General features: G+C 37.2%; 3 protein-coding genes across 6 annotated transcripts; all 3 read right to left on the minus strand.

Moving 5' to 3' along the window:
• Nucleotides 1-237: 237 nt before the first annotated feature.
• LOC103428178 (grpE protein homolog 2, mitochondrial) lies at nt 238-4043 on the minus strand. 2 transcript variants are annotated; one of them, XM_008366279.4, is made up of 6 exons: nt 3493-4043; nt 2640-2841; nt 2359-2552; nt 2054-2221; nt 1242-1370; nt 238-597 (listed from the first exon to the last, which is right to left on the minus strand). In XM_008366279.4, the coding sequence occupies exons 1-6, from the start codon at nt 3628-3630 to the stop codon at nt 514-516; spliced, it is 915 nt and encodes a 304-aa protein (XP_008364501.3). In that variant the 5' UTR covers nt 3631-4043; the 3' UTR covers nt 238-513. The 2 variants fall into 2 exon arrangements, with proteins under 2 accessions (XP_008364501.3, XP_008364496.3); XM_008366274.4 differs by having other exon boundaries at nt 2359-2841; nt 3493-3964.
• A 517-nt stretch (nt 4044-4560) lies between these two features.
• On the minus strand, nt 4561-7066 carry LOC103428424 (MATH domain and coiled-coil domain-containing protein At3g58370-like). Its single transcript, XM_070818414.1, has 4 exons — nt 6899-7066; nt 6673-6801; nt 6198-6355; nt 4561-5500 (listed from the first exon to the last, which is right to left on the minus strand). The coding sequence occupies exons 1-4, from the start codon at nt 6904-6906 to the stop codon at nt 4686-4688; spliced, it is 1110 nt and encodes a 369-aa protein (XP_070674515.1). The 5' UTR covers nt 6907-7066; the 3' UTR covers nt 4561-4685.
• Nucleotides 7067-8263: 1197 nt separating this feature from the next.
• Nucleotides 8264-10633, minus strand: LOC103428167 (mitochondrial pyruvate carrier 4-like). Of its 3 annotated transcripts, none has more exons than XM_070818416.1 (6): nt 10442-10633; nt 9766-9864; nt 9624-9676; nt 9422-9495; nt 9174-9238; nt 8264-8527 (listed from the first exon to the last, which is right to left on the minus strand). In XM_070818416.1, exons 1-5 carry the CDS (start codon nt 10494-10496, stop codon nt 9193-9195), a joined length of 327 nt encoding a protein of 108 aa, XP_070674517.1. In that variant the 5' UTR covers nt 10497-10633; the 3' UTR covers nt 8264-8527; nt 9174-9192. The 3 variants fall into 3 exon arrangements, with proteins under 3 accessions (XP_070674517.1, XP_070674516.1, XP_028955950.1); XM_070818415.1 differs by having other exon boundaries at nt 8264-8594; XM_029100117.2 differs by having other exon boundaries at nt 8264-8597.
• Between the last annotated feature and the right edge of the window lie 11681 nt (nt 10634-22314).

A 22314-nucleotide genomic window follows, 5' to 3' on the forward strand; every position in this document is an offset into this window, starting at 1 on the left:
GCTACAGAGGCGTTGTAACAGGACATGAGAAACGGAGAAATTTTATGAAAGCTAGACGTACGATAACTCCAGACATGAAAGTTGAGAGGGTGGTTTAAGCGGTGGTTTTGATTCTGTACATACAAAGAATACACGGTTTCTTAAAAACTCTTGCTCCGAAAAGCACAAACGCCAGAATCCAGAAGCTGCAACATGAAAAACTAACCACACTGCTCCAGCAGCGGTACAACGAAAACCGAGAGCAGAAGCAATTATTTAATCTTGGTCCATCAACAAGCTCAAAAGTTGGAACCTCTCGAAAACTCATAACAAGAAAAATATATTACAGAACTAATATAAATGATTGGGTGGAAAAAATTGTCAGGCTGGAAAATAAAGTTTATGGACTCTTTTTTAAGTCACAGGAATAAGATTTAATCTTATTCAAGTTTCTCAAACATATGGGGGAAAAAAAATTGTAACTTTATCTGTTGCACTGCGATGCCGTAACTTGGAAAATTTGTTAGCTGCCGTTTAATTGTCTGCATTGTTCTCCGCTTCCGTAGTTACACCAACTTCAGCTGGCCGAACAACTCGTTCATGCAGCATGTATCCCGCCTGCAATATACAATCGCATCAGGGTATTTACTTGTGCACTTGGTGCTATAGTAACTTAAATCATTTTAACAAACGTTAAATAAATTCTACCCACAGATTTATAAGGAAAAGCCTATTTTGTTGAACAAAATAGTATAATCTAAGGAGTCAAGCAACTGTTTGGATTCTTTCAATAGTCACATTCCTGCCAACAATTTATCCAAGTCCTTGCAACGACTCTTCTCCATTACTAAATAAATCATAACGCGAAAAATGGCCACTTAGTGTTGTTGGAAACAAAAACATTTATCAAGAAAATCAGAGCAAAAATGTGTGCAGATGTGCCTCCAAAAGCTATGTTCCGAAAGTCAATTTTGAATATGGCTGGTTTTCTAACAACATCAAGCTCATGCCATTTTTTCCACTAAGGATTTACTCTAGTAGAGAGAAACAGGACATATTTATTAAATTCCAAACTTTTTTATCTCAAACTTGTAAGATGTCAGGATGTCAGGATGTCCATTGGAGTTTCAATCGCAGCACATAAAGTGTCACCCCGAGGCTTCCAACTTGTTAACTTATAGTACTACTACTAATGCCAAGCAGTAGTAAATTTCCTTCTCATTTGAAAAGAAATGCAAAAGAATTGATTATATATTTTGTACCTTGAGAACCACCGCAACAGTGCCTGGAGGCTTGGAAGCATCTTGTAAACTGAATACTGCGTTATGCCTGTTTGGGTCAAATGCTTCATTTGTAGGATCATACTTTTCTACTCCATACTTTCTAAATACCTGATGGCAAAATGCATTTATACGTTATAACTCTGTATTTAATTTCCACTCTTGCTAACAAAACCATTAACCGGTAGGTCCAGTACACAACTACACACAAAATGGAACATGAAATAGAAAATACAACATGCGAGAATGAGCGTGATTGACACAAAACATATGAGACTAACTGGAAACGGTATAATCTATTAGCAATGAAAAGAAAACAGCAAAAGATGCTGACATAATTTTCACTTTCGAGTTTTGACCATATGAGAAACAGAATGCGCATCCAACACCTTTAAAACAATGTTATCTCAGCTTTATAAAGCCACCCAAATCTTGAAGGATTACAATGAGTGATTATCTCTATATCTCTATATTAATTAATGAAACCCTCTTTGTCAACCAAAAGAGGGTGAAAAGACTACTTAGTCTTCTATCACACAAAAAAAATGATGGGCAATAATGTAATTTCACAAGTCCAAATTTAACTATTTTTTATTGAAGCCTCACCTACAGATGATGTTAAAATACCTCCAATATATAAAATAAAATAACATAAAAAAACCAAAAACAAAAACCTTCCACTCCCCCCACGTTCTCTCTCTCTCCCTCTCTCCTTCTCATTTTCTAAAAAAAATGTGTTTGTACACACAAAGTGTGTAGGCAAATGCTAGTAATTAGTGATGAAAACAGTGTACCTCTAAAAGTTGTTTCTCAGTCATTTCAACACCTTCTAGAAGTGTTTTCAGAAGTGGGAATGCTCCACCAGAGTCCTTGGACTCGTCAAGTTTTGAGAAACTTTCTTTGACAACTGAAGAAGCCCTGGCCAGATTGTCCGCAACATCTAGTAAACTCTTTGCAAAATTCTGCAACATGTTTATGAATTCAGAGTTAGACTTCAGACAAATTTTTTTCTCAATAAAAAAAAAAAGACTATGCATGCAAACAAGAATGAGGTAAAAAGAGAAGCAAATAACAAGTTTCTGAGGACAGGAACAAGGACCTGTATGGCAAATTTCTTTGAATTCTCTGCTTCACGCTTTGTTCTCTCCATGACATTTTCAATCTCTGCGTAACTTCGGAGGAATTTATCTTGCATTTTCTTGAATTCTTCATGTTTCTCCTTCAGAAGATCTTCCTTCTCAGTCACAAGTTTTACCAGGTCATCCATAGTTAAATCACCCTCACTCTCTGAATCTGAATCAGAAAATGCAGTTCGTTTAGTACCTCCTCTCCTTCTTTTGACAGGCGGAGACATGGTAGACTGGGAATCTGAAATATAACCTGACTCTTTCGTTTGATCAGCAACTTTCGCATCTCCACTTGCTTTTTCTGGCTCTCCATTTGTTGAAGCGCCACCATTCTCTACAGCACTTCCATGTTCCTTTTCAGGCTGTGGCGATGCAGAAGAAGAGAACCCAAAAATTTGAGAGATAGAAGAAGTACGGGTTGCATGATGCAATAGGGACACCTGCCTCGGAACAATCTGTTGTTTGACAACAAATGAGAAACATAATGAAATAAACCGCTTTGAGCAAATTATGTATGCTTTAAGCTCTTCCAACATAATACAAAATCGTATGCTTCAACCCTCAGTATAAACAAAACCTCATACTCAGCGGCCAGCAGAAAGTCAAAATAACTAAGACCGAAGGGCAAAACTAACATTGTTGGTTAAAGTTAACAGATTTGAAAATAAGCATAGAAATTAAGGTGACACAAACTTAGGTTTGGATATCTAAATCATAGGTTATATGATATTAATTATCATTTGAAGTCAAATTATGTTGAAAAAAATATCATCAGGTGCCAATTATACAGAACAAATGAACTAATCAACTAATTCAAAATCCACTAGCAAAAACAGCCTATATTAAATTCTCATACAAAAATTTGAAACTATTTAACCATATATCACAAACCAAATATTAACAGAATAAAAAAAAATTCAAAAAAAAAATCCAAAATCAGACAACCATCATCATGACTAAGAACAATGAATTACATAAAACCCTGGCGCCAGATAACAAGGAACGGGAATTGGAACCAAATTAAATTGGTGAAATTTGCAGAAAACCTAAAACCCTAGCAAAACCCTAGCGAGAAAAATTGAACAGAAAAGGGAATTTTACAGCACCGTAGAGGAAAAATCGTGGATCAGAGCATGGGACTGATTGCACAGGATTGGCAAGTGATGATTCTGCGGAGCAGCCACGAGCATTGCGCTCCTCGGGAGGGTCCTCGAGGCTCGAGCTAAAACCCTAGACACGAACATGGCTGGGGAATTCGAGGGGCAAAATGGGAATCAAAATTTGGGAATCTAGAGAGAGAGAGGCTGCGGTGGCCTTGTAGGGGGAGGGGTTTGTGAGGGGAAGTGAGAAAAATCTTGTGCTTGGAGAGAAAGAAAAACAGAGACACGAAACAAGGTTGTTGCCGGTGGGATTTTCCGGGTGACGAAATTACCCTTCTGGATGGGAATGTTTTGGTCGTCTTGCGGAGGGCGTTTCCGTCAGAACACCAGTTGGGTTCTTGAGGAGAGGCTTTTGCTTTCGGGTTTAGAAGACTCCAGAAGCTTTTCGGGTGGCGCTCCCGATATTTGGTCGCAACTTCGCAAGTGGCTTGAAGGTGACTAACGTAACTTGCGGAAGATTTTCGCAATCCAGATAAAAACTTCTTTAATTTAAAATCATTGTAAATTTTTTAATTTAAAATTAAATATAAACAGTATCTCATAAAAACTGATCGCACAATATACGATAAACGAATATAATTAGAGGATCATCGCACAAAGAGGATCCGGCAAAGATCTCTCTTTCGCATGTGGCTTCAGGCCAGTCAATTTCAGCTATCACTAATTGAGGAAGATTTTCGCTGACTGTCATAATCACAAGCCAATTAATTGGCAGCCATGATCGGACTCATCCGTGACCTATAAACACAAGCTTCGAAGAAGAGAAAAAGTCCCCGACCAACACACAAATCCAAATCAAATAAAGGACAGGGAATCCTTCTCTTGGCGAAAGGGAAACAGAAGCATCAAAATATAAATCCCATTACTCGCTTCAGTTGAAACATATGAATTCTTCAACAAACATATGTAACAAACTAAGCTATGGCAGTTCAAATTTGACATGTCTACTACTCTCCGCACCCTTCTTTGCTTCCGATACACTCATTGTTTTACTGATTGAATTGAATAAAAATATAATCAAGAGGAAAAAGAGAATCCTGCATAAACAAACTTACAAGTTTATTTGTTTATTCGTACAACTTGAAAATGCTACATAAACAAACTTGGGATGCATGTCAAAAGAGAATCATAAAATAAGGCTAACCCCTACCGTAACCCAGCTCCCCGTTGATGTCTATCTCGTCCAAGCCTTCTTGAGTCTTGTTTAAATCTCTTACCGCTGCCTCAAGATTTACCTCCGCAACAGCTAGCTCAGCCCTCAGCCTCTTCGTTTGTGTTTGTAAAGCGTCCACATCCTTTCTCAGTCTTTTCAACTTCCCCGAACTTTCCACAATCTTCTTCATACCCAAGGCCCTATGAACACTAGGCTCCAGCCAAGCCAAGTCAAATTTGAAGGCCTCAAGCTCCTCCCACAAAAGTTTCAGTTCCTCACATGCCTCGTCTGTCATGTCCTTGACCTTTTTCGTCTTCATAAAATGCAAAAGCCGGCCCAAGGCTGTGAACGCCCACTCAGTAAACATGCGACTTCTCTTGCGTTGGCATTCAATCAGTGAAGGATGCCATGAACAAACCTCATCTAGTAGTGGAACAAAAGCTTTCTCTATTTTCCCTAAACCCCTAAAATCCTCAAGCTCTCCAAGTGGGGGGGAAGACAGATCCTCGGGTTCCTTGACTATGGGAGGGCCAGAAGGAACATGAGTAAGGTCGGGGATGGTTAGGATGGCCTGCCCACTTTCCAGCTCTTTACGTTTTTTGTCTGAGGGCTTAATGGGTGCAGAACTACTTGCTTGGTGTTCTAAGATCTTAATTTCAGCTTTATGGACAGCAACTTTGGCCCTAATGATACACATATCATCCACAAGATACCCTTTACTAGGGTTACAAAAGTCATTTAGAGGAATTAATGACGTGAAGCCCCAGTCACTTCCCCTTTTATTGAACAAATGTTCGGTGTCTGCAAAATCAAAACAACAAAGATAAAAGTAGTAAGAAAACGTTAAAAATAGACACAGCTGATTACTACGTCATAAAGAAATAATGACAAGTGAAGCCTGTAGTAAATCATTACTTTTCATATACAAACTCAATTAAGTTTTCATCGATCAACAGAGACCAAACAAATTTTCATATACACACACCCACAATAAGGCTCTAGTAAGTGGTTAAATTTGCTAACTATACAACAACCAGATTCAAGGTCCAAATCTTTCCACAGTAAGCATGGTCAAAGATCAGAATACTCCAAATTAGAGTCTCTTAATCACGAACGTAGTTCCATAGAAAGAGATAAAATGGTTCAGAACAAACAAGAGAAATAGTATAAGTACCGCTACCATTCTACTTCATGTCTAGTTATAGCTTTCTTCAGTGCAAACAAGAGAAACAAATTCACAAATTTCATGTCTTTGTGCAGTTTCTTGTATTGTTAAAGAAGCCATCAGGAATGGATTTGCAGTCACATAGAAAATTATTCCTTTGTAGTGAGCGTATAACTGAATCCGAATCATAACAAAATGTCCACAAAATGATGCGATAATCACTAGTTCCATTTAATTGTAATCCATTATATCTGCCATAAAATAGATACGATAACAAGAAAACAAACGAAAACAAATGCGAAGTGAACAACGAAAACAGAAAAACAAAAGTACCCAATGTTTTTGAGTTGCTGGGGTGAAGTTGATTGACCAAAGTCAAGCTGAAAGCAGCATATCTCGACCACCCAGGTGGCAATTTTGAAGACTCTGCGACAACCAAATACACCGACAAGAATTCTACATTGTTCCCCCTTGGATACAAAAGGATTTGCCTGACCAAACCAAACAATGCAAAGTTCAAACTCAAAACCATTACATGTCACAAGGTTACGGCATCCGGCCATGTTTGGTGCTTAGGATTGGGTTAGATCTGATAACTCACTAGTTCCCAATTTTGTCCAAATTGAAGGAATCAGACGGACTAGTCATGAAGGAAACTTAAACAAAAAGCTGAGAACTTGGCCTCAATTTCTTCCTCCCTCCAACACATCTTGAAGTTAGTGAGATATCCAATCCAATCCAATCCAATCAAATCGTAAAGGCTTTATGGAAGCATGTTAGTTAGCAAGATATAGTAGGAAAAAAATACCATTTATAATCTCCAACTGAGAAAACATCAGAGTAATGCTTGAAGTTATTCAACTTGGAGAAGTTTTCAACTTTCCATGAGAAATCCACGGATACAAGGTTGTCCCTCATCTTCTTCTGACCCTTCAATCTACCATTTCAATTCAAACCCTTAAGAAAGCAAGCAGCAACAAAGAGACCAAATGAATATGAAGAATTAAAAGCATCCGAGGAGAGGAGTGACCTACGTTTCCATGGAAGCAGAGAGCCGCAAGCAAAAAGATGGACTCTGATTTTCTGGCAAAAGCTCAGCTCAGACCTGGAAACGGAAACTGGAAAGCAAACCCTGACGAGAGCTGCTGAGCTAAAGTGAGAGTCGCCCTTGGTGACGAATGCAATTACTACTTTATCCGACCGGCTTTTTATTTATTTATTTATTTATTTAAGGGCTAGTTTGAACTGTGGTTGTTTTGAAAAAAACAGTTTATTAAAAAAAATATGAAACATCAAATATGTTTGATAAAACATAAAAAAAAATATACTTTTTAAAAAACTGTTGTTAATGATAGTAGAAAAATATAGAAAAGCAGAAGTTGGGTCTACCATGCTTCTAAAAAAAAGTGTTTTTTTTTCAAAGCATGGAAATTAGTGTTATTTAATGAAATTTTCTAATAACAAGTATACCTCCACATATTTTACAAAATTACAATCATTGCATGGACATTGTTGTCTTTGACAATTATTATATTACACTAAATAATATACCATTTTTAGTCATTTAATATATTTACAACAATTTATATAAAAGTTTACCAAATACTCAGATATTGTTTTTTTTTTTTTGTTAAAAGCACTTTTACTAAAAAAACACTCAACAACTTTATTTTACATTTGTTTATTCTCACGGCACAACAGAAGCATTTTTTTTTTTAAAAAGCACAACAATACCAAACTAGGCCTAAGGCGGCTCGTACAAGATATAATTATACGAACCGATTATATGATGCAGTTATATACTAAGGATAATGTTAGGGAGACCAAATTTTTAAATTAAATTTGCAAACGAAATTATGTGTGATCAATAAGAGATAAGCAAGTTAACCAAAACTTAATTAATAATCAAATCATCTACAACTGTATCATTTGTGACATTCCGTCCCGAGTTTAATATTATTTTATTCCTTAACCTTGGAAAATTACGAAAATTCCCTTGACGGGTGGAAAACCTTCGTGGACATTTGAGTCCTTACCTTTATTCATTTGCACATACCTCTAGGTGGTACGTGTTCTTTCGAACACGTGAGCATGAACGGGTGTAAATCGGACAATTTATACACATTTCCCAATAAGGGGCAAAATGATAATTTTGCACTTGTGAATTTATTACTTGTTTATCGAGACAATAGTGAGTTGTCGCTATGTAGGTTGCAGACCGTAATATCAATGACTTATTTGTTGGATTCGTTAAGCAAATGGGCAAGTAGGCCGTTTACGTTAATATTTTATTAATTAAGTCTCGTACCTATTTAATTATTATTGGGCTTGACCCAAAGTCACACACACATATTCTTGAAGTACTCAACGATATGAACACGTAAGTGCAAGCGGAACCAAATTTGAAGCTACAATTAAGATTTTACAAAACACCGAATACATAGGGCAAATTGATAATTTCATGTTGGGAGATATTTTGTGAGTCATGTGAGGAGGCCCACACCAGTTCTTTTCGTCTGTCCCATGTACCCTTCCAGAACTCTCGGACCTCTCTCTTGCTGCCACCTCACTTCTTCTCCCTCTCTTTAACTCTCTACCTCAATACTTTTGACATGGTTCATAGAAGGCATCCTTCTTCTTCCTTGTCGCCTCAATTGAGTATCCTATGTAAAAACAAATTTGGAATAAGTTGTCTACACACTCCTTCATTGCCCGGTGAATATGGGTTTGCTGCTGGATTTGGTAAAGATGTAAATTAGTTGAAAAGGGCAAGACCAAGGTTATGTTATATTGACGTGAACAAAAAAAAATTGCGTTAAAACATTCACCCTTATCCCTGAGCTCCCGAGTTCGGTTCCCTCTCCCAATATCGTTTGTATCAAGAAAAATAATAAATTACGGGTTATTTTGATAATGTACGTGTCTAACATGTACATCATTAAATTCAACACGAGACTGCAAATCGCAAAATATCATCAATGGTAAAGCAGTAACATATTAGTGTAAATCAATTTTTGCACAATAAACAGCAATCAAGGACAAAAGTAATAAAAACTGAAAAATTCGTAGGAAGCATGAACTCCGAAAAACTTCTGGACATTAAGTCCATCAGTTTATAGTATTATTACTGTCATCCTCCAATCCACATTCGAGTATCCCAACAACCGACAACTTTTCAAAAGTTCAAGCTCAGGCGTTGCCTCTCAAGTTGCTCCGACAAAGAAAAGAACAGATAGTTCTCTCAATTCAAGAACAAACGAAGGTGCAATGGTAGGAGATTGAAAAGCTTGCAGCATGAACCCAATGTACCTACTGAAAGGTTTGTGATTTACTCTTCTGCTACAGCTGCTTCAGTGTCGGAAAAGTAGTCGTGCCTGTAAGTAGTAGGAAAGGCAATTAAAAGCATGAAAAAAAATGCAAATGTGAGCATGTTCTGATAATTTTGCAGGAAAATCTCCCTTTCCTCATAAATGCTACTTTCCACCGAAGATAAAATTAATTCCCAAACCATTTATTATTAACCATATGAATATATATTTTACTAGAATCCAGCTTACGTGATTTTGCGGGAAAGTTGATACAAGCCTGTCCCAGCCATTGCAACATTGACACTAAACAGATTCCAGTTTTTCTGCAGGATTTTACAGCTTTGTCAAGCAATCAGTATTTTTTAAATCATGAAATTCAGACTGAATCGTTATAAACGAAAGCAGTAAGTGTTGAACGATAACATCCTTCAGAGCTAGAAACAAAACATACCGGAGTAATCACCATACTGTAACGAGACCAAATAAGTCCAGTGCATGTAACAGCTGCACAATGATACTTGAGGTATGACAACACAATTCGAAGCACAGATCAAATGGACTGCTTGAAAAGCTATTTCCTAAAAGGTGCGTACCTAGTTGCTGAGGATAAGACAGCGTCTCCGGTGGCTTTGAGAAATCAGCAATATTTGCTATGCTAATACCCCATTTAAAAGTTGGAGCCCAGAAGTGAACTGTATCATGAGACTTCTATTAAGGATTAGAGCAGAGACTTACTATTGAAATTCTCTATAATTGGGAGTTCTTGAGACTAAAAGAAATTATTCATCTCCAAAATAGGGGTTCTAACTTTTAGGAAAATTGGCTAAAATGATCGGAATACAAATCCCAGTTGCTGAACTGATCAAATCAAATCGACGACATAGCAATCAGATATCTAAAGACAAATTGAAAAACTGATCATTTCAGCAATTGAGATTTGAAAAAATGATCATTTTGGTCAATTCCCCAAGGTTTTTATGACATTAAATTATCAGGATATATTGACTAGCTTTCTCTGAAATTAACAATAATCCTGTAAACAATCAAAACTGACAAATCCTGCCATTCCGTTTCAAAAATTGTAGTAAAAAATTGCGTACTCCGTTTTCAAGACCTGATTATCTGCCTGATTAACCAAAACCCAGATGCCAAAATTCAATCTTTTGAAGGATTAAATCTTTTACAACATAATTATTTGTAAAACCCTCAAAGACATATAAGAGCTATTGGAGAAAACTGAAAGAGGCAAAAAAAGATGAAAGAACAAACTTGTTTTAGGGCCTGCGGGGTGGTTCCAGAAAGCTTGGACCTTGGAAGCTGCCATGGGATCGAGCTCTGTCTCTGTGAGATTCCGGAAAAACAGAGTGAGGTTTCAGTTACCACCTCGTCTCGTGCCACCTACTTCGGGACTTCGACCAAGTGCAAGATTGTCAGCTCTGTAGCCGTTGTTTAGGATACACTTATTATTAATCAAGTTTATCAAGTCGATCAGCGAAGTTGGGCCGTTGACAGAAAAATTGGACAACCCATCCAAAGACAAAGGAATTTGTTTTCATCCAAATTCCTTGAAAACAAAATGCATAAGAATGAACGGTTGTAAAATCGACGGCATGTGCAGTGGAATAAATAAACAAGATACAAAATTTATGAGGTTCCTCTACAGTCAGTGTGACTGGAGTACATCATCGAGGCAGCAATGTGCTTTCATTATAATTTGAAATAAAAAGAGTACAACGATAACTCTCTCTATTATCTCATCTCCTCTTCCTCTATTTTCTCTTTTCCTTTCTTCCTTCCTATCTCTCACATGAACCTCTCAATTTCATCTTCTCCCTTTTTTTTTTTTTTTTCCATAAGACTTGCTTTTATTTAAGCAAATCACAAGCAACATAGTGAAAGGCTTACCATATGCATGTGAGTATTTACTATACACATGTGGTACTTTACTATACACATTACTATACACATGTGGGCAAACATACCCACTATTTACAACACTCCACATTGGATGCCCGCATAAGTCTTCAATTAACTCGTTAAGATCTTGATCTGTTTTGGATGCTCCCCCTGATTTCAAATCATTTAGGCTGATCGTTGATCATTTTGCTTCAGTCTCTTAGTAAGAAGAGTTGCCGAAAGAGGTGTTTTATTTGTTGTTAACTTTCCACAGGCTTGTTCTTGAATTGGGCTGAAGGGCCTTCTGCTAGACCTACTCCAAAGGTCTGAATTTACTTCTTTTATCTGGAGCTAAATTTAATTCAAGGGTGGTGGACACTTGATCTTGAATCAAACTTGTGATTTCTTCAAGGACCTTCGAGGCTTGATTTTGAATGAAGTTGTACCGTGATGAGCTTCACGTGGCAAGTGATCTTCGGCTTTGTTGGGGATGAATCAGCACGTGTTTGTTGCGCTTGTCTCCACATGCTTCAATATATCATTTTCACTTGCCTTACTTGTTCCCCTTGCATAAGTGGTATTTTCCCTGGTTTTCCCCTACATGTGTGGCATCTTCTCTTGTAGGATTTGTCCCCTGATGTAGAAGTGGAATGCAAACCCTTGCATTTGAATAGTTCATCACTTCTTGGTGACTGGAGACCCAACTCCATCAACAGTTGAAGATGACTACTCTTGCCTTCGTCCCTGAAGATATGAGATAATCTTGCTCTTGTGTGACTTGTTTGAAAAGGTATTCTCGGAGAGGAAGAAAACTGAGTATTTCGAGATGCTTTGTTGAAGATGCATTCTCAGAGATGAGGAAGAGTTGGACATTCTTGCAGGTCTGCCTTGTTATAGAGAACGGAGGTCGACATATATAGAGATTTCCCAATAACAGGTAGTGATGCTATGCTTTTACTCTTGTCAGCAACTGTGGTGTAATTAGAACAGTAAGATTTACGCGTTTTCAACTTTGTCAGAGATCTTTGACAAAATTGCACGCGATATCCAAAAAAGCTGAGATTGCGTCTGAAAAATGCCAACGAACTTTATTCAAGAAAATCTGGCTTTTGAAATTCAGAGAGTGGTGCATCTTCGATCTCTGAACAAGTGGCTATGTTGCCTTTTCTTTTATAAAGACATCAATTGTGTTCAAGAGTATGCTCAGAAAGTTGCTGCCTATATAAATTTCCCCCATCTTACACTTCTGAAATTTTATTTGATCTTTTTTTTTTTCTTTATCATTTCTGAAAATAACTTGCCCATCTAACATTTGCTTAGATTTGAGTCTTACGAGTGATACAGACGAACAACATCAGGATAATATATGGTGCCTGACCTTCTTATCTTCTAATGGTCCTCTTACGGTTGGGGACTCTGTGATGAAGAATAACATAACTGCTAATGTGGTAGCTAGGAATCTTCTCACTCCAAAGAATAACATGATCATTTCAAAACGGTATAACGAGTCGGCCGTTCAAGACTCCTTGGCTCTTAGTGTTCAATATGCGGGCTCTGTATCCAATATGGTTCAACGCCTACTTGTTCAAACTCGCCAAGTTGAATCATTAATGGCTGAGGTTGCAAGTCTTAAACAAGAGATCATAGGGCTCAAGCAAGAGAATAGAGTGTTACACATGTTTGCGAATAATTACTCTACGAGCATGAAAAGAAAGCTCGACCAGCTGCAGGAATCCGAAAGTTGGATTCAAAGTGATCACCAGAGGCTCGTTGCTAGATTTCGAAAGCAACTGATGTTTTCCCCTTTGGTGTTTTGCTAAGTACTGGGGTGTCACATGATAAATCTACAGTGTCCCCCCCTTCTGGGGTACTTCCGAGTACTGAGGCTTCACATGAGCAACCTTTGTGAAGGCTTTATCCTATTTGATTGTTTTAACTCATGTGTATGTACATATCTGTAATTTCTTGGAGATATTAATAGATAAGCTTTATTTCATTCAATATATTGTTCCAAATACAATAAAGCATATACTTCACTAAGATGTGGTACTTCTAGACCAAATATCCATTTATCTTTACCCTCACAGAGATAAATGATCTTTCTTAGTGTCTACATCATTTGAGTATTCAACTCATAATCTTCAATCCATATGCTTCTTTAACATCATGGATAAGATTCGTTTTGGTAGATTGTTCGATTTGCAGCTCGAGACAATAATTCTCTCAACACTTTATAATCTTTCTTGACTTTTCAGGAGTCTCAATTTAATATCATCAACTCTTCAGAAGTTCAAATTTAATGTCATTGACTCTTGCAAGAGATTTTAGTATGTTACAACAATATCATAATGATAGTACTCACTAAGGCAATTTATACCATCCATTGGTATTGAGTACATATTTTATGTTTTACCCTTCGGGGGCTTACTTCAAGCAATTTGAATCCTTCAGGGATTTTCTACACTTCATGACACATTTTTCTTTGGAATTTATATAGATCAATTTGTTCCCATGTATACTTGAGGGATTTACTTATGGAGATATGATGTGGGCAACTCACAACCATTCGTATATAATTCTCCATTTATATGAACTCGTTTACAAGAGTATAATTTCAGATTTCAATTAGTAACCTTGTGTCATATCATGTTAATGTATTACACTGTATTACAAGTGCCCATATGTAACCTCTTTGGCTCAACATCTTTTGACTATTTTCTCCTCCTAATGGCTGGAAAACTATCTTATCAAAATCATAGTCCGCAAATCATGCGGTAAATATATCCCCAGTCAAGAGTTCCAAATATTGAATGATAGATGGTGTTCAACATCAATGCCTAATCCGCGATGATGCCTTATTTCAGTACGTTGTGGCAGTGCAATAGGCACATAGATAACATAACAAAAAACTCGTAAATGTATAATGTTTTGTTGGTGCCTAAACACGAGTTGTACTGAGAAATATTGATGGTTGGCAACCAGTCTCAACCAAACTTAATAATGAATTATGTAAAATGACATGTCCCCATGTCAAAACTGGCAATTTCGTTTTCATGAGCAAAGCGCGGGTATTTAATTTCATCCGCTTAATAAATGCTTCTGCTAAACCATTTTGAGTATGGACATAAGGAACTTCTGGTCCTTATTAAATAGTCTGTAGACTGAGACTCTTATGGTTTTTATTACAATCAAGTTGAGGCACTGCGACACTTCAAACTTACGATACTCATCAAGGAATTTCATGTCCTGATCTTCAGGATCAAGGGACTTCATACCTGATCTTTTTGCGTGATGGAACTTCAGGTCCAATCATTTTTATATGATGAGGATCAAGAAACTGCAGGTTCTGATATGATCAATGAACTTTAGGTCTTATATATACTCATTGTAACAAAAGATAAGTGCAATAAATAAATTAAAGCAATAGGCGGTAATTCTAGTCATAATGAATAAATTGCATTTAAGTAAATAAAGCTTGTGACAAGGGCTTTAATTTAGCACTATCAAAACTTAAAGCAATAGGCGGTAAAACCGTCCATGGTAAAGAAATTGCTTTAAAGTAAATAAAGCTTATGAAAAGGGCTTTGATTCAACACAATTCACATAAATATCAAAGCTTTAAAACAAAAAGTAATAATTCTACCCACTGTAAATAAATTGCTTTAAATAAATAGAACTTGTGACATGGGATTTAAACCAACACCATGCACATAAATATCAAAGCTTTAAAGCAAAGGGTAATAATTCTACCCACTGTAAATAAATTGTTTTAAATAAATAGAACTTGTGACATGGGCTTTAAACCAACACCATGCACATAAATATGCCAAAACAGAAAATGCAATGATTAAGCCCTCATCTTTTGCTTTTTTTTTTCTTGGTCTGCCACTTCTTTTGTTTGATTCCTTTTATTTTTATTTTTATTTCACAGTTCTAAAGTCATTTTGGTTACTCAGGAAATAATAGTAACAATAGGTTCCAATTGGTGTTCCTCCTCCGGTGAGTTTCAAAAAAGTTGAAACGGTTCCCATAAGTTTTGGAGTCAAAAGTTTTTGCAACTTATGAGAAGATCAAACCGTTAGATTTAGCTCAAATGTTAGTATGATATGGATAAGAGGATACTGAACAACTTTCGTGAAGAAACAATTTCGATCTGACTACCGAAATGGAGTTTGGGTACTCATAAGGTGGCTGTCCAGTTTTCTATGGAAATTGAAAACTGGTTTGGTATTTCAGACATCTGCAACGATCGCACCGTTAAAGTTTTCTGAAATTTTGATATGTTGTAGATATTGAGCGGACGAACAACTTTTAAGAAGAAAGTATTTAATCCGAGGTCCGCAAGTTGGAGTTCCGAGGCTGTTTACATAGCTGTCAAATTCTCTACAAATTTTGAGTCTGTACTCTTTTGCTTCTGCAAATGATGATATACAGTCATACAACAATATATATAGTTGCTTCAAGAAAATCAATTGTACTGAGATTTGAAGATGAAATGAAAAGATTTTCTTATCTGTGAGATTCCAGGCGACAGAGGTGAACAGGATTTGTGACGTTGTGTTTTCCACTGACACGAGAGCTTCTCGTGCTGATAACGTATTGTAAAATCGACGGCGTGTACAATGGAATAAATAAACAAGATATAAAATTTACGAGGTTCCTCTACAGTCAATGTGACTGGAGTACGTCCTCGGGGCAGCAGTGGTGCTTTCATTATAATCTGAAATAATAAGAGTACAAAGATAACTCTCTCTATTATCTCTTCTCCTCTTCCTCTCTTTTCTCTCTTCCTTTCTTCCTTCCTATCTCTCCCATGAACCTCTTAATTTCATCTTCTCCTTTTTCTTTTTTTTTTGTTGTGTTCCATAAGACTTGTTTTTATAGAAGCAAATCATAAGCAACATAGTGAAAGACTTATTATATGCATGTGAGTATTTACTATACACATTACTATACACATGTGGTACTTTACTATACACATTACTATACACATGTAGGCAAACATACCCACTATTTACGACATGAACTTTCTTTTGCCTATTTTCTCTCTTACTTTATGTCTTAATTTATAGTAAACATAAGAAATTATTTGTTCTACAAGTTAAAAAAGCTTAAGATTTTCTAAATTACATAAGAATTCTATATACAATCTATTAGGAATTATGCAATTACATTTGTGCTACAATTCTAACTACAACACTACCTCTTGAGTGGGTAAATACTCAAGTAGATGACGCATCAGATTTTCATGGATGATATAAAAGCAGTTGATGAAGTCGTCTCGTCCAATGACACAAGTAGCAAATGCGAGTTTCAGAATAAGGAAGAATGCATTTATGGATAAACCTCACAAAATCTGGCTAAAGTAAAATTTAAGATGGGACAAAATCCACCAATAGTCTAAGGAGAAAAGTGAGTAAATTTGTAACATCCCACATCGCCTAGGGGAGTGGATCCTGTAAGCCTTATATGTATATTCACATCTCTACCTAGCACGAGGCTTTTTGGGAGCTCACTGGCTTTGGGTTCCATCGGAATTCCGAAGTTAAACGAGTTCACGCAAGAGCAATCCCAGGATGGGTGACCCACTGGGAAGTTCTTGTGTGAGTTCTCAGAAACAAAACCGTGAGGGCATGGTCGGGGTCCCAAAGCGGATAATATCGTGCTACGATGGAGTCAAGCCCGGGATATGGTGGGAGCCCAGGTTGGGATGTGACAATTTATAACGAGTAAAAGACTAACATCTTCAGGACATAAGTAAAACGCAAAAGAAGGTATGACCAACTAGAGTAGTTGCCTCATCAAAATCTCGTCAAGCTACAATAACTCAATGGGATAAAATGATCTTGATTGTAGGAGAAATAGTACATTAAGGTCAAATTTGTATACTTTAGAATACTCCCCCTGAGTTTGACAAAACTCTTAATGAGAACTATAAGCATTGCAAATCAGACAATTTACGCATACCAATTCCTTGAACAAGCTTCTAAAAAGTAGGTTTCGACAATGACTTCGTGAAGAGGTCGGCAAATTTGTCTTGGTTCAGATCTACTTGACTTCAATTTTCTAAAACTCTTGTTGCTGATGTGAGAAAAAGAATTCAGTACAATGAAAGTCATTCGGGAACTTCATATATATATATATATATATATATATATTTTTGTATTAAGATCCTTATAGGAATATATGGTAGTAAACATAACGGGTAAAAGTAAGAAAGCCTAAATACAATCTAATAGAAATTACACCATCATACATGCTCACTCTAACTACAACATTTTCTTTCTTCAATCATGATTTTTCTTACCACTAGCATTAATTCAACTCGCATGAAATAATGAGTTTGACATTAAATTATTATCAGGTCAAATGGTAATTGTATATAACTAACAAGATGTCTAAGTTGTCACTCAGTACTACGGTCTGGTGATATTCCTCTTCACTTGGAAGTGAGAGGTCTTAGGTTCAAATCTCGTGGATGGCGAATTCAATACCAAATTAGGTTGCCCATTGTATGGCTTAGCCGAACTCCTAATTCCCCTAGTGTAAAAATACCGATGTACTAAAAAAAACAAGATGTCTATTTTTTATTTTAAGTGAAATGATACAACTTTTTATTTATGTTTTAAGTAAAGCGAAATGCTAAGGAAACTCTTTCAAAAGTGGGTCTCTCCATGAACTCTTCACCACCTCTTATTTTTGACAAAATGATTTATAATGTTGGCATGAAAATTATGTCAAAAACATAAAGTGGTGGAAAGTCCATGATAAGTCTCTTAAATCAAAAGATTCAACTTTTGTCTCTATAAATAGACACATCTTCTTGTAAGGGGCAAATTCTCATTAGTCATGAGCCAATTCAATGCAGTTTCTGTTATATAAATGTAAAAGTTAGAGAGATAACCTTTATAGTGAGTGGACTGAAGCAGAGGTAAAATATTACACTGTAATTAAAACACAAGGAGATGGCAAATTAAAGAGGGAGGAATGGATGATATTATTGATCTGTTTGTTTTCTAACTGTTTTTCCGTGCGTTTGTTGTAGTTGGAGCGCTCTATTTATAGAGCAGCTCCATACACACAATTTCTTACAATTTGAAAACTTACATCGCATATTTTGACAAACACATATTTTGTTTCCATAGTCTATGTCAACATTTATGAACATTGACAATAACAATGCCATTGTTGAATATCATCCTGCACACACTTTGAATCATCTTCCAAGATCTGTATGGGCATTCACTTCTCACCAGTATTTTCAACACTCCCCCTTGGGTGCCCACATATCAACATCAGTTGCCTCGTTAAAACCTTGCTTGGAAAAACCCAGTGGGAAAAAACCATAGCGAAGGAAAAAGAGTACAACTTTACCTGGATTGTTGATATAGTGTTCAGTATGCTTATGTTGTCTCGTTAAAACCCTGATAGGAAAAACCCAGTGGGAAAAATCCTAATCGAAGGAAAAAGAGTACAACAAGCATGTATCATGGATGCTCCCCCTGAGATGTATCTCCCCCTGATTCCGCACTCTCCAAACTTAGTTGTTTGGTAAGTCGACAAAATTCGATACTTTGCACTAACTTCTGAAACATGCATTTTGGTAGAGACTTGGTGAACAAGTCTGCCGGATTTTCATTAGAACGGATTTGTTTGACTTCAATAACTTTAGCCTTCTGAAGCTCATGTGCACTAAAAAACTTTGGAGATATGTGTTTAGTTTTATCGCCCTTGATGAATCCTTCCTTCATTTGGGCAACACAGGCTGCATTATCTTCATGAATGACAGTTGGATTATCTGTCTTCGAAGTTAGACCACATGAATTCCGAATATGATGGATCATTGATCTTAACCAAGAACATTCACGACCTGTTTCATGTAAAGCAAGTATTTCTGAATGATTTGAAGATGTAGCAACCAATGTTTGCTTTGTTGAGCACCATGAGATCGCTGCATCTCCATTCTTGAACACATATCCAGTTTGCGAGCGGGCTTCATGCGGATCAAAGAGGAAACCAGCATTTGCATATCCAACAAGGACCTGGTTATTTGTGGAGTTCTTTGAGTAGAAGAGACCCATGTCTGTTGTCCCACGAAGGTATCGCAATACATCTTTGACACCCTTCCAATGACGGATTGTTGATATATCCTTCTTTGATCAAATACTCACTGAGACGATTATACCACATTCGTCCAGATTGTTTCAGCCCATACAATGATCGCCTTAATTTGATCGAGAGCATACCTCGTGGTTTGTTACTTGTTTCAGGCAACTTAAGTCCTTCTGGGACTTTCATGTATATGTCAGTATCTAATTCTCCATATAGATACGCAGTGATGACATCCATAAGTCGCATGTCAAGCTTTTCTGAAACCACTAAACTTATTAAGTAACGGAACGTAATTACGTCCATTACAGGAGAGTATGTCTCCTCATAATCAATTCTAGGTCTTTGTGAAAAGCCTTGTGCAACTAGTCGTGCTTTGTATCTAGCAATCTCGTTTTTCTTATTGCGTTTCCTTGTGAATACCCATTTGTAACCCACGAGGTTTACATCAGGCGGGGTTTGGACTACTGGTCCAAAAACACTTCGCCTTTCCAAGGAACTTAATTCTACCTGGATTGCATCTTTCCACTTAGGCCAATCTTGTCTCTATTTGCACTCATCAACAGAGCGGGGCTCAATATCATCACTTAATATGATTTCAGTGGCTACTGCGAATGCAAACATATCGTCAATGATTATTTCATTCCGATCCCACAATTCATTAGTACATGCATAATTTATGGAGATTTATTTGCTTTCATGTACTTCTGTCTCTTCAGGGACATATGTCTCATCAATGACATTTTCTTTTTCCGGAAGTCCAGAATCATGAATTGTGGATTTGTCATTCATTCTTTCTTCCTGAATGATTTCATTTGGATTCAGTTGTGCCCTTGTCTTTCTCTTTCGAGGGGCTGAATCTTTTGAACCTGGTGGTCTACTACGCTTCAGGCGTGCACCAGATGAATCATTCGCTGCCACTTTATTTTGTCCAACAGGGACATCAATTCTAGCAGGTGCATTTGCAGCTGGTATATGCGATTTTGTCACTTTCATAGCATCATTAAATGCATCTGGCATTTGATTGGCAATTCTTTGAAGATGAACAATCCTCTTTACTTCATTTTCACATTGAATGATTCGAGGATCAAAATGAGACAAGGTGGGAACAACCCATGTCAGTTCTTTCCGTTCTTCTGGAACGGTCTTTTCTCCCCCTAACGATGGGAAGACTGTCTCATTAAAATGACAATCAGCAAAACGAGCTGTAAACATATCACCTGTCAAGGGTTCCAAATATCTAATGATAGATGGTGAATCAAAACCCACATAAATTCCCAGTCTACGCTGAGGTCCCATTTTAGTGCGTTGAGCGGGTGCAATAGGCACATAAACAGCACAACCAAAAACTCGTAAATGTGAAATGTTTGGCTGATGTCCAAACACGAGTTGTATTGACGAGTATTGGTGGTTGGCTATAGGTCTCAATCGAACCAATGATGCAGCATGTAGGATGGCATGTCCCCATGCAGAAGTTGGTAATTTGGTTTTCATAAGAAGAGTGCGGGCTATTAATTGAAGCCGCTTGATTAATGCTTCTGCTAAACCATTTTGAGTATGGACATAAGGAACAGGGTGTTCAATATCAATGCCCAATGTCATGCAGTAATCATCAAAGGTTTGAGACGTAAATTCACCAGCGTTATCAAGTCGGATTGACTTAATGGGATAATCTGGGAACTGTGCTCGTAACTTAGTTATCTGAGCAAGAAGTCTCGCAAAAGCTACATTCCAAGTAGATAAGAGACAAATATGTGACCATCTGGTGGATGCATCAACCAAAACCATAAAATATCGAAATGGTCCACAAGATGGTTGAATAGGTCCACAAATATCCCCTTGAATTCTTTGCAGAAATGATGGGGATTCAGCATCAACCTTTAGTTGTGATGGTCTTATTACCAACTTCCCTTGAGAACAAGCCTTGCAAGGGTTATCATTTGAGATAGCAATGTCTCTACTCAATAATGGATGTCCATTAGAGTTGGTAATGATCCTACGCATCATGGTGGATCCTGGATGACCCAGACGGTCATGCCAAAGCATGTAAACCTTTGAATCAATGAACTTCTGGTTCATGACAGTATGTGATTCAATTGTCCTTATGTATGTATAATATAATCCACTCGAAAAACCACGCAACTTCTCCAATATACGCTTCTGGGTATCATTGGAGGTAATGCATAGATACTTCACATTTTCTGCACTTTTCGTTTCAATGTGGTATCCATTTAGACGTATGTCTTTGAAACTCAACAAATTTCGAGTAGATCGAGTAGCATACAATGCATTTTGTATGGACAATATTGTTCTATTTGGTAACATAATCTGAGCTTTCCTTGAGCCTTCAATTACATCTGAAGGTCCTGATATTGTTGTTACCCCTACTCTTGTAAGCATTAAGTTTGAGAAATACTTTCGATCACGAAGTATTGTATGTGTGGTTGCACTGTCTGCAAGACATATATCTCCGCCATTTCTCATGTTCTGAGAATAACCACAGTTTTTATCCATGCTTTCTGAGTAAATGGAATCACAGTTAACAAACAATTTATAACAGGAAATTTACATGCCACTTTTATTGAATTTGAAAAACTAGTTTTAGACAACAAGTTCAGCATAATAAAAGTACATCAAACATAAACAATTTAGTCGGACCGATATACTTCATTCCTCATTTCCATAACGAAGTCTGAAACATCGAGGTGAGTTACGTCAAATTGCCCTGATAAATCAAACACTGGATCAGGTATATCCATTGGTTTAGCCTGGTCGAGAAAATTGGTCTCGACACCCTTCTCCTTGAGGGAGGCTTGATACAACTTCACCAGATATTTTGGGGTACAACAAGTTCGCGCCCAATGCCCATTGCCACCACACCTATGACAGGCTCCTTCAGAGTTCCTAGAAGCATGGGTCATGTGAGTTTTGCCTTTGTGACGATTCACATTTTTGAAGCTCGGGCCAGAATTATGCCTCGGAACCTGGTTGTGAAACTGACCACCATGGTTCTTGCCTTTCCTATTCCATCAACCTCGTTTGTGGCCACGTCCTCGTTTATGATAATCACCACCAGAGGATGTGGCATTCACTTCGAGGGAAGCAGCATTCACTTCTGGGAATGATGCAAATCCAGT

This window comes from Malus domestica, chromosome 03, assembly GCF_042453785.1.
Source record: "Malus domestica chromosome 03, GDT2T_hap1".
NCBI lineage: Eukaryota > Viridiplantae > Streptophyta > Magnoliopsida > Rosales > Rosaceae > Malus > Malus domestica.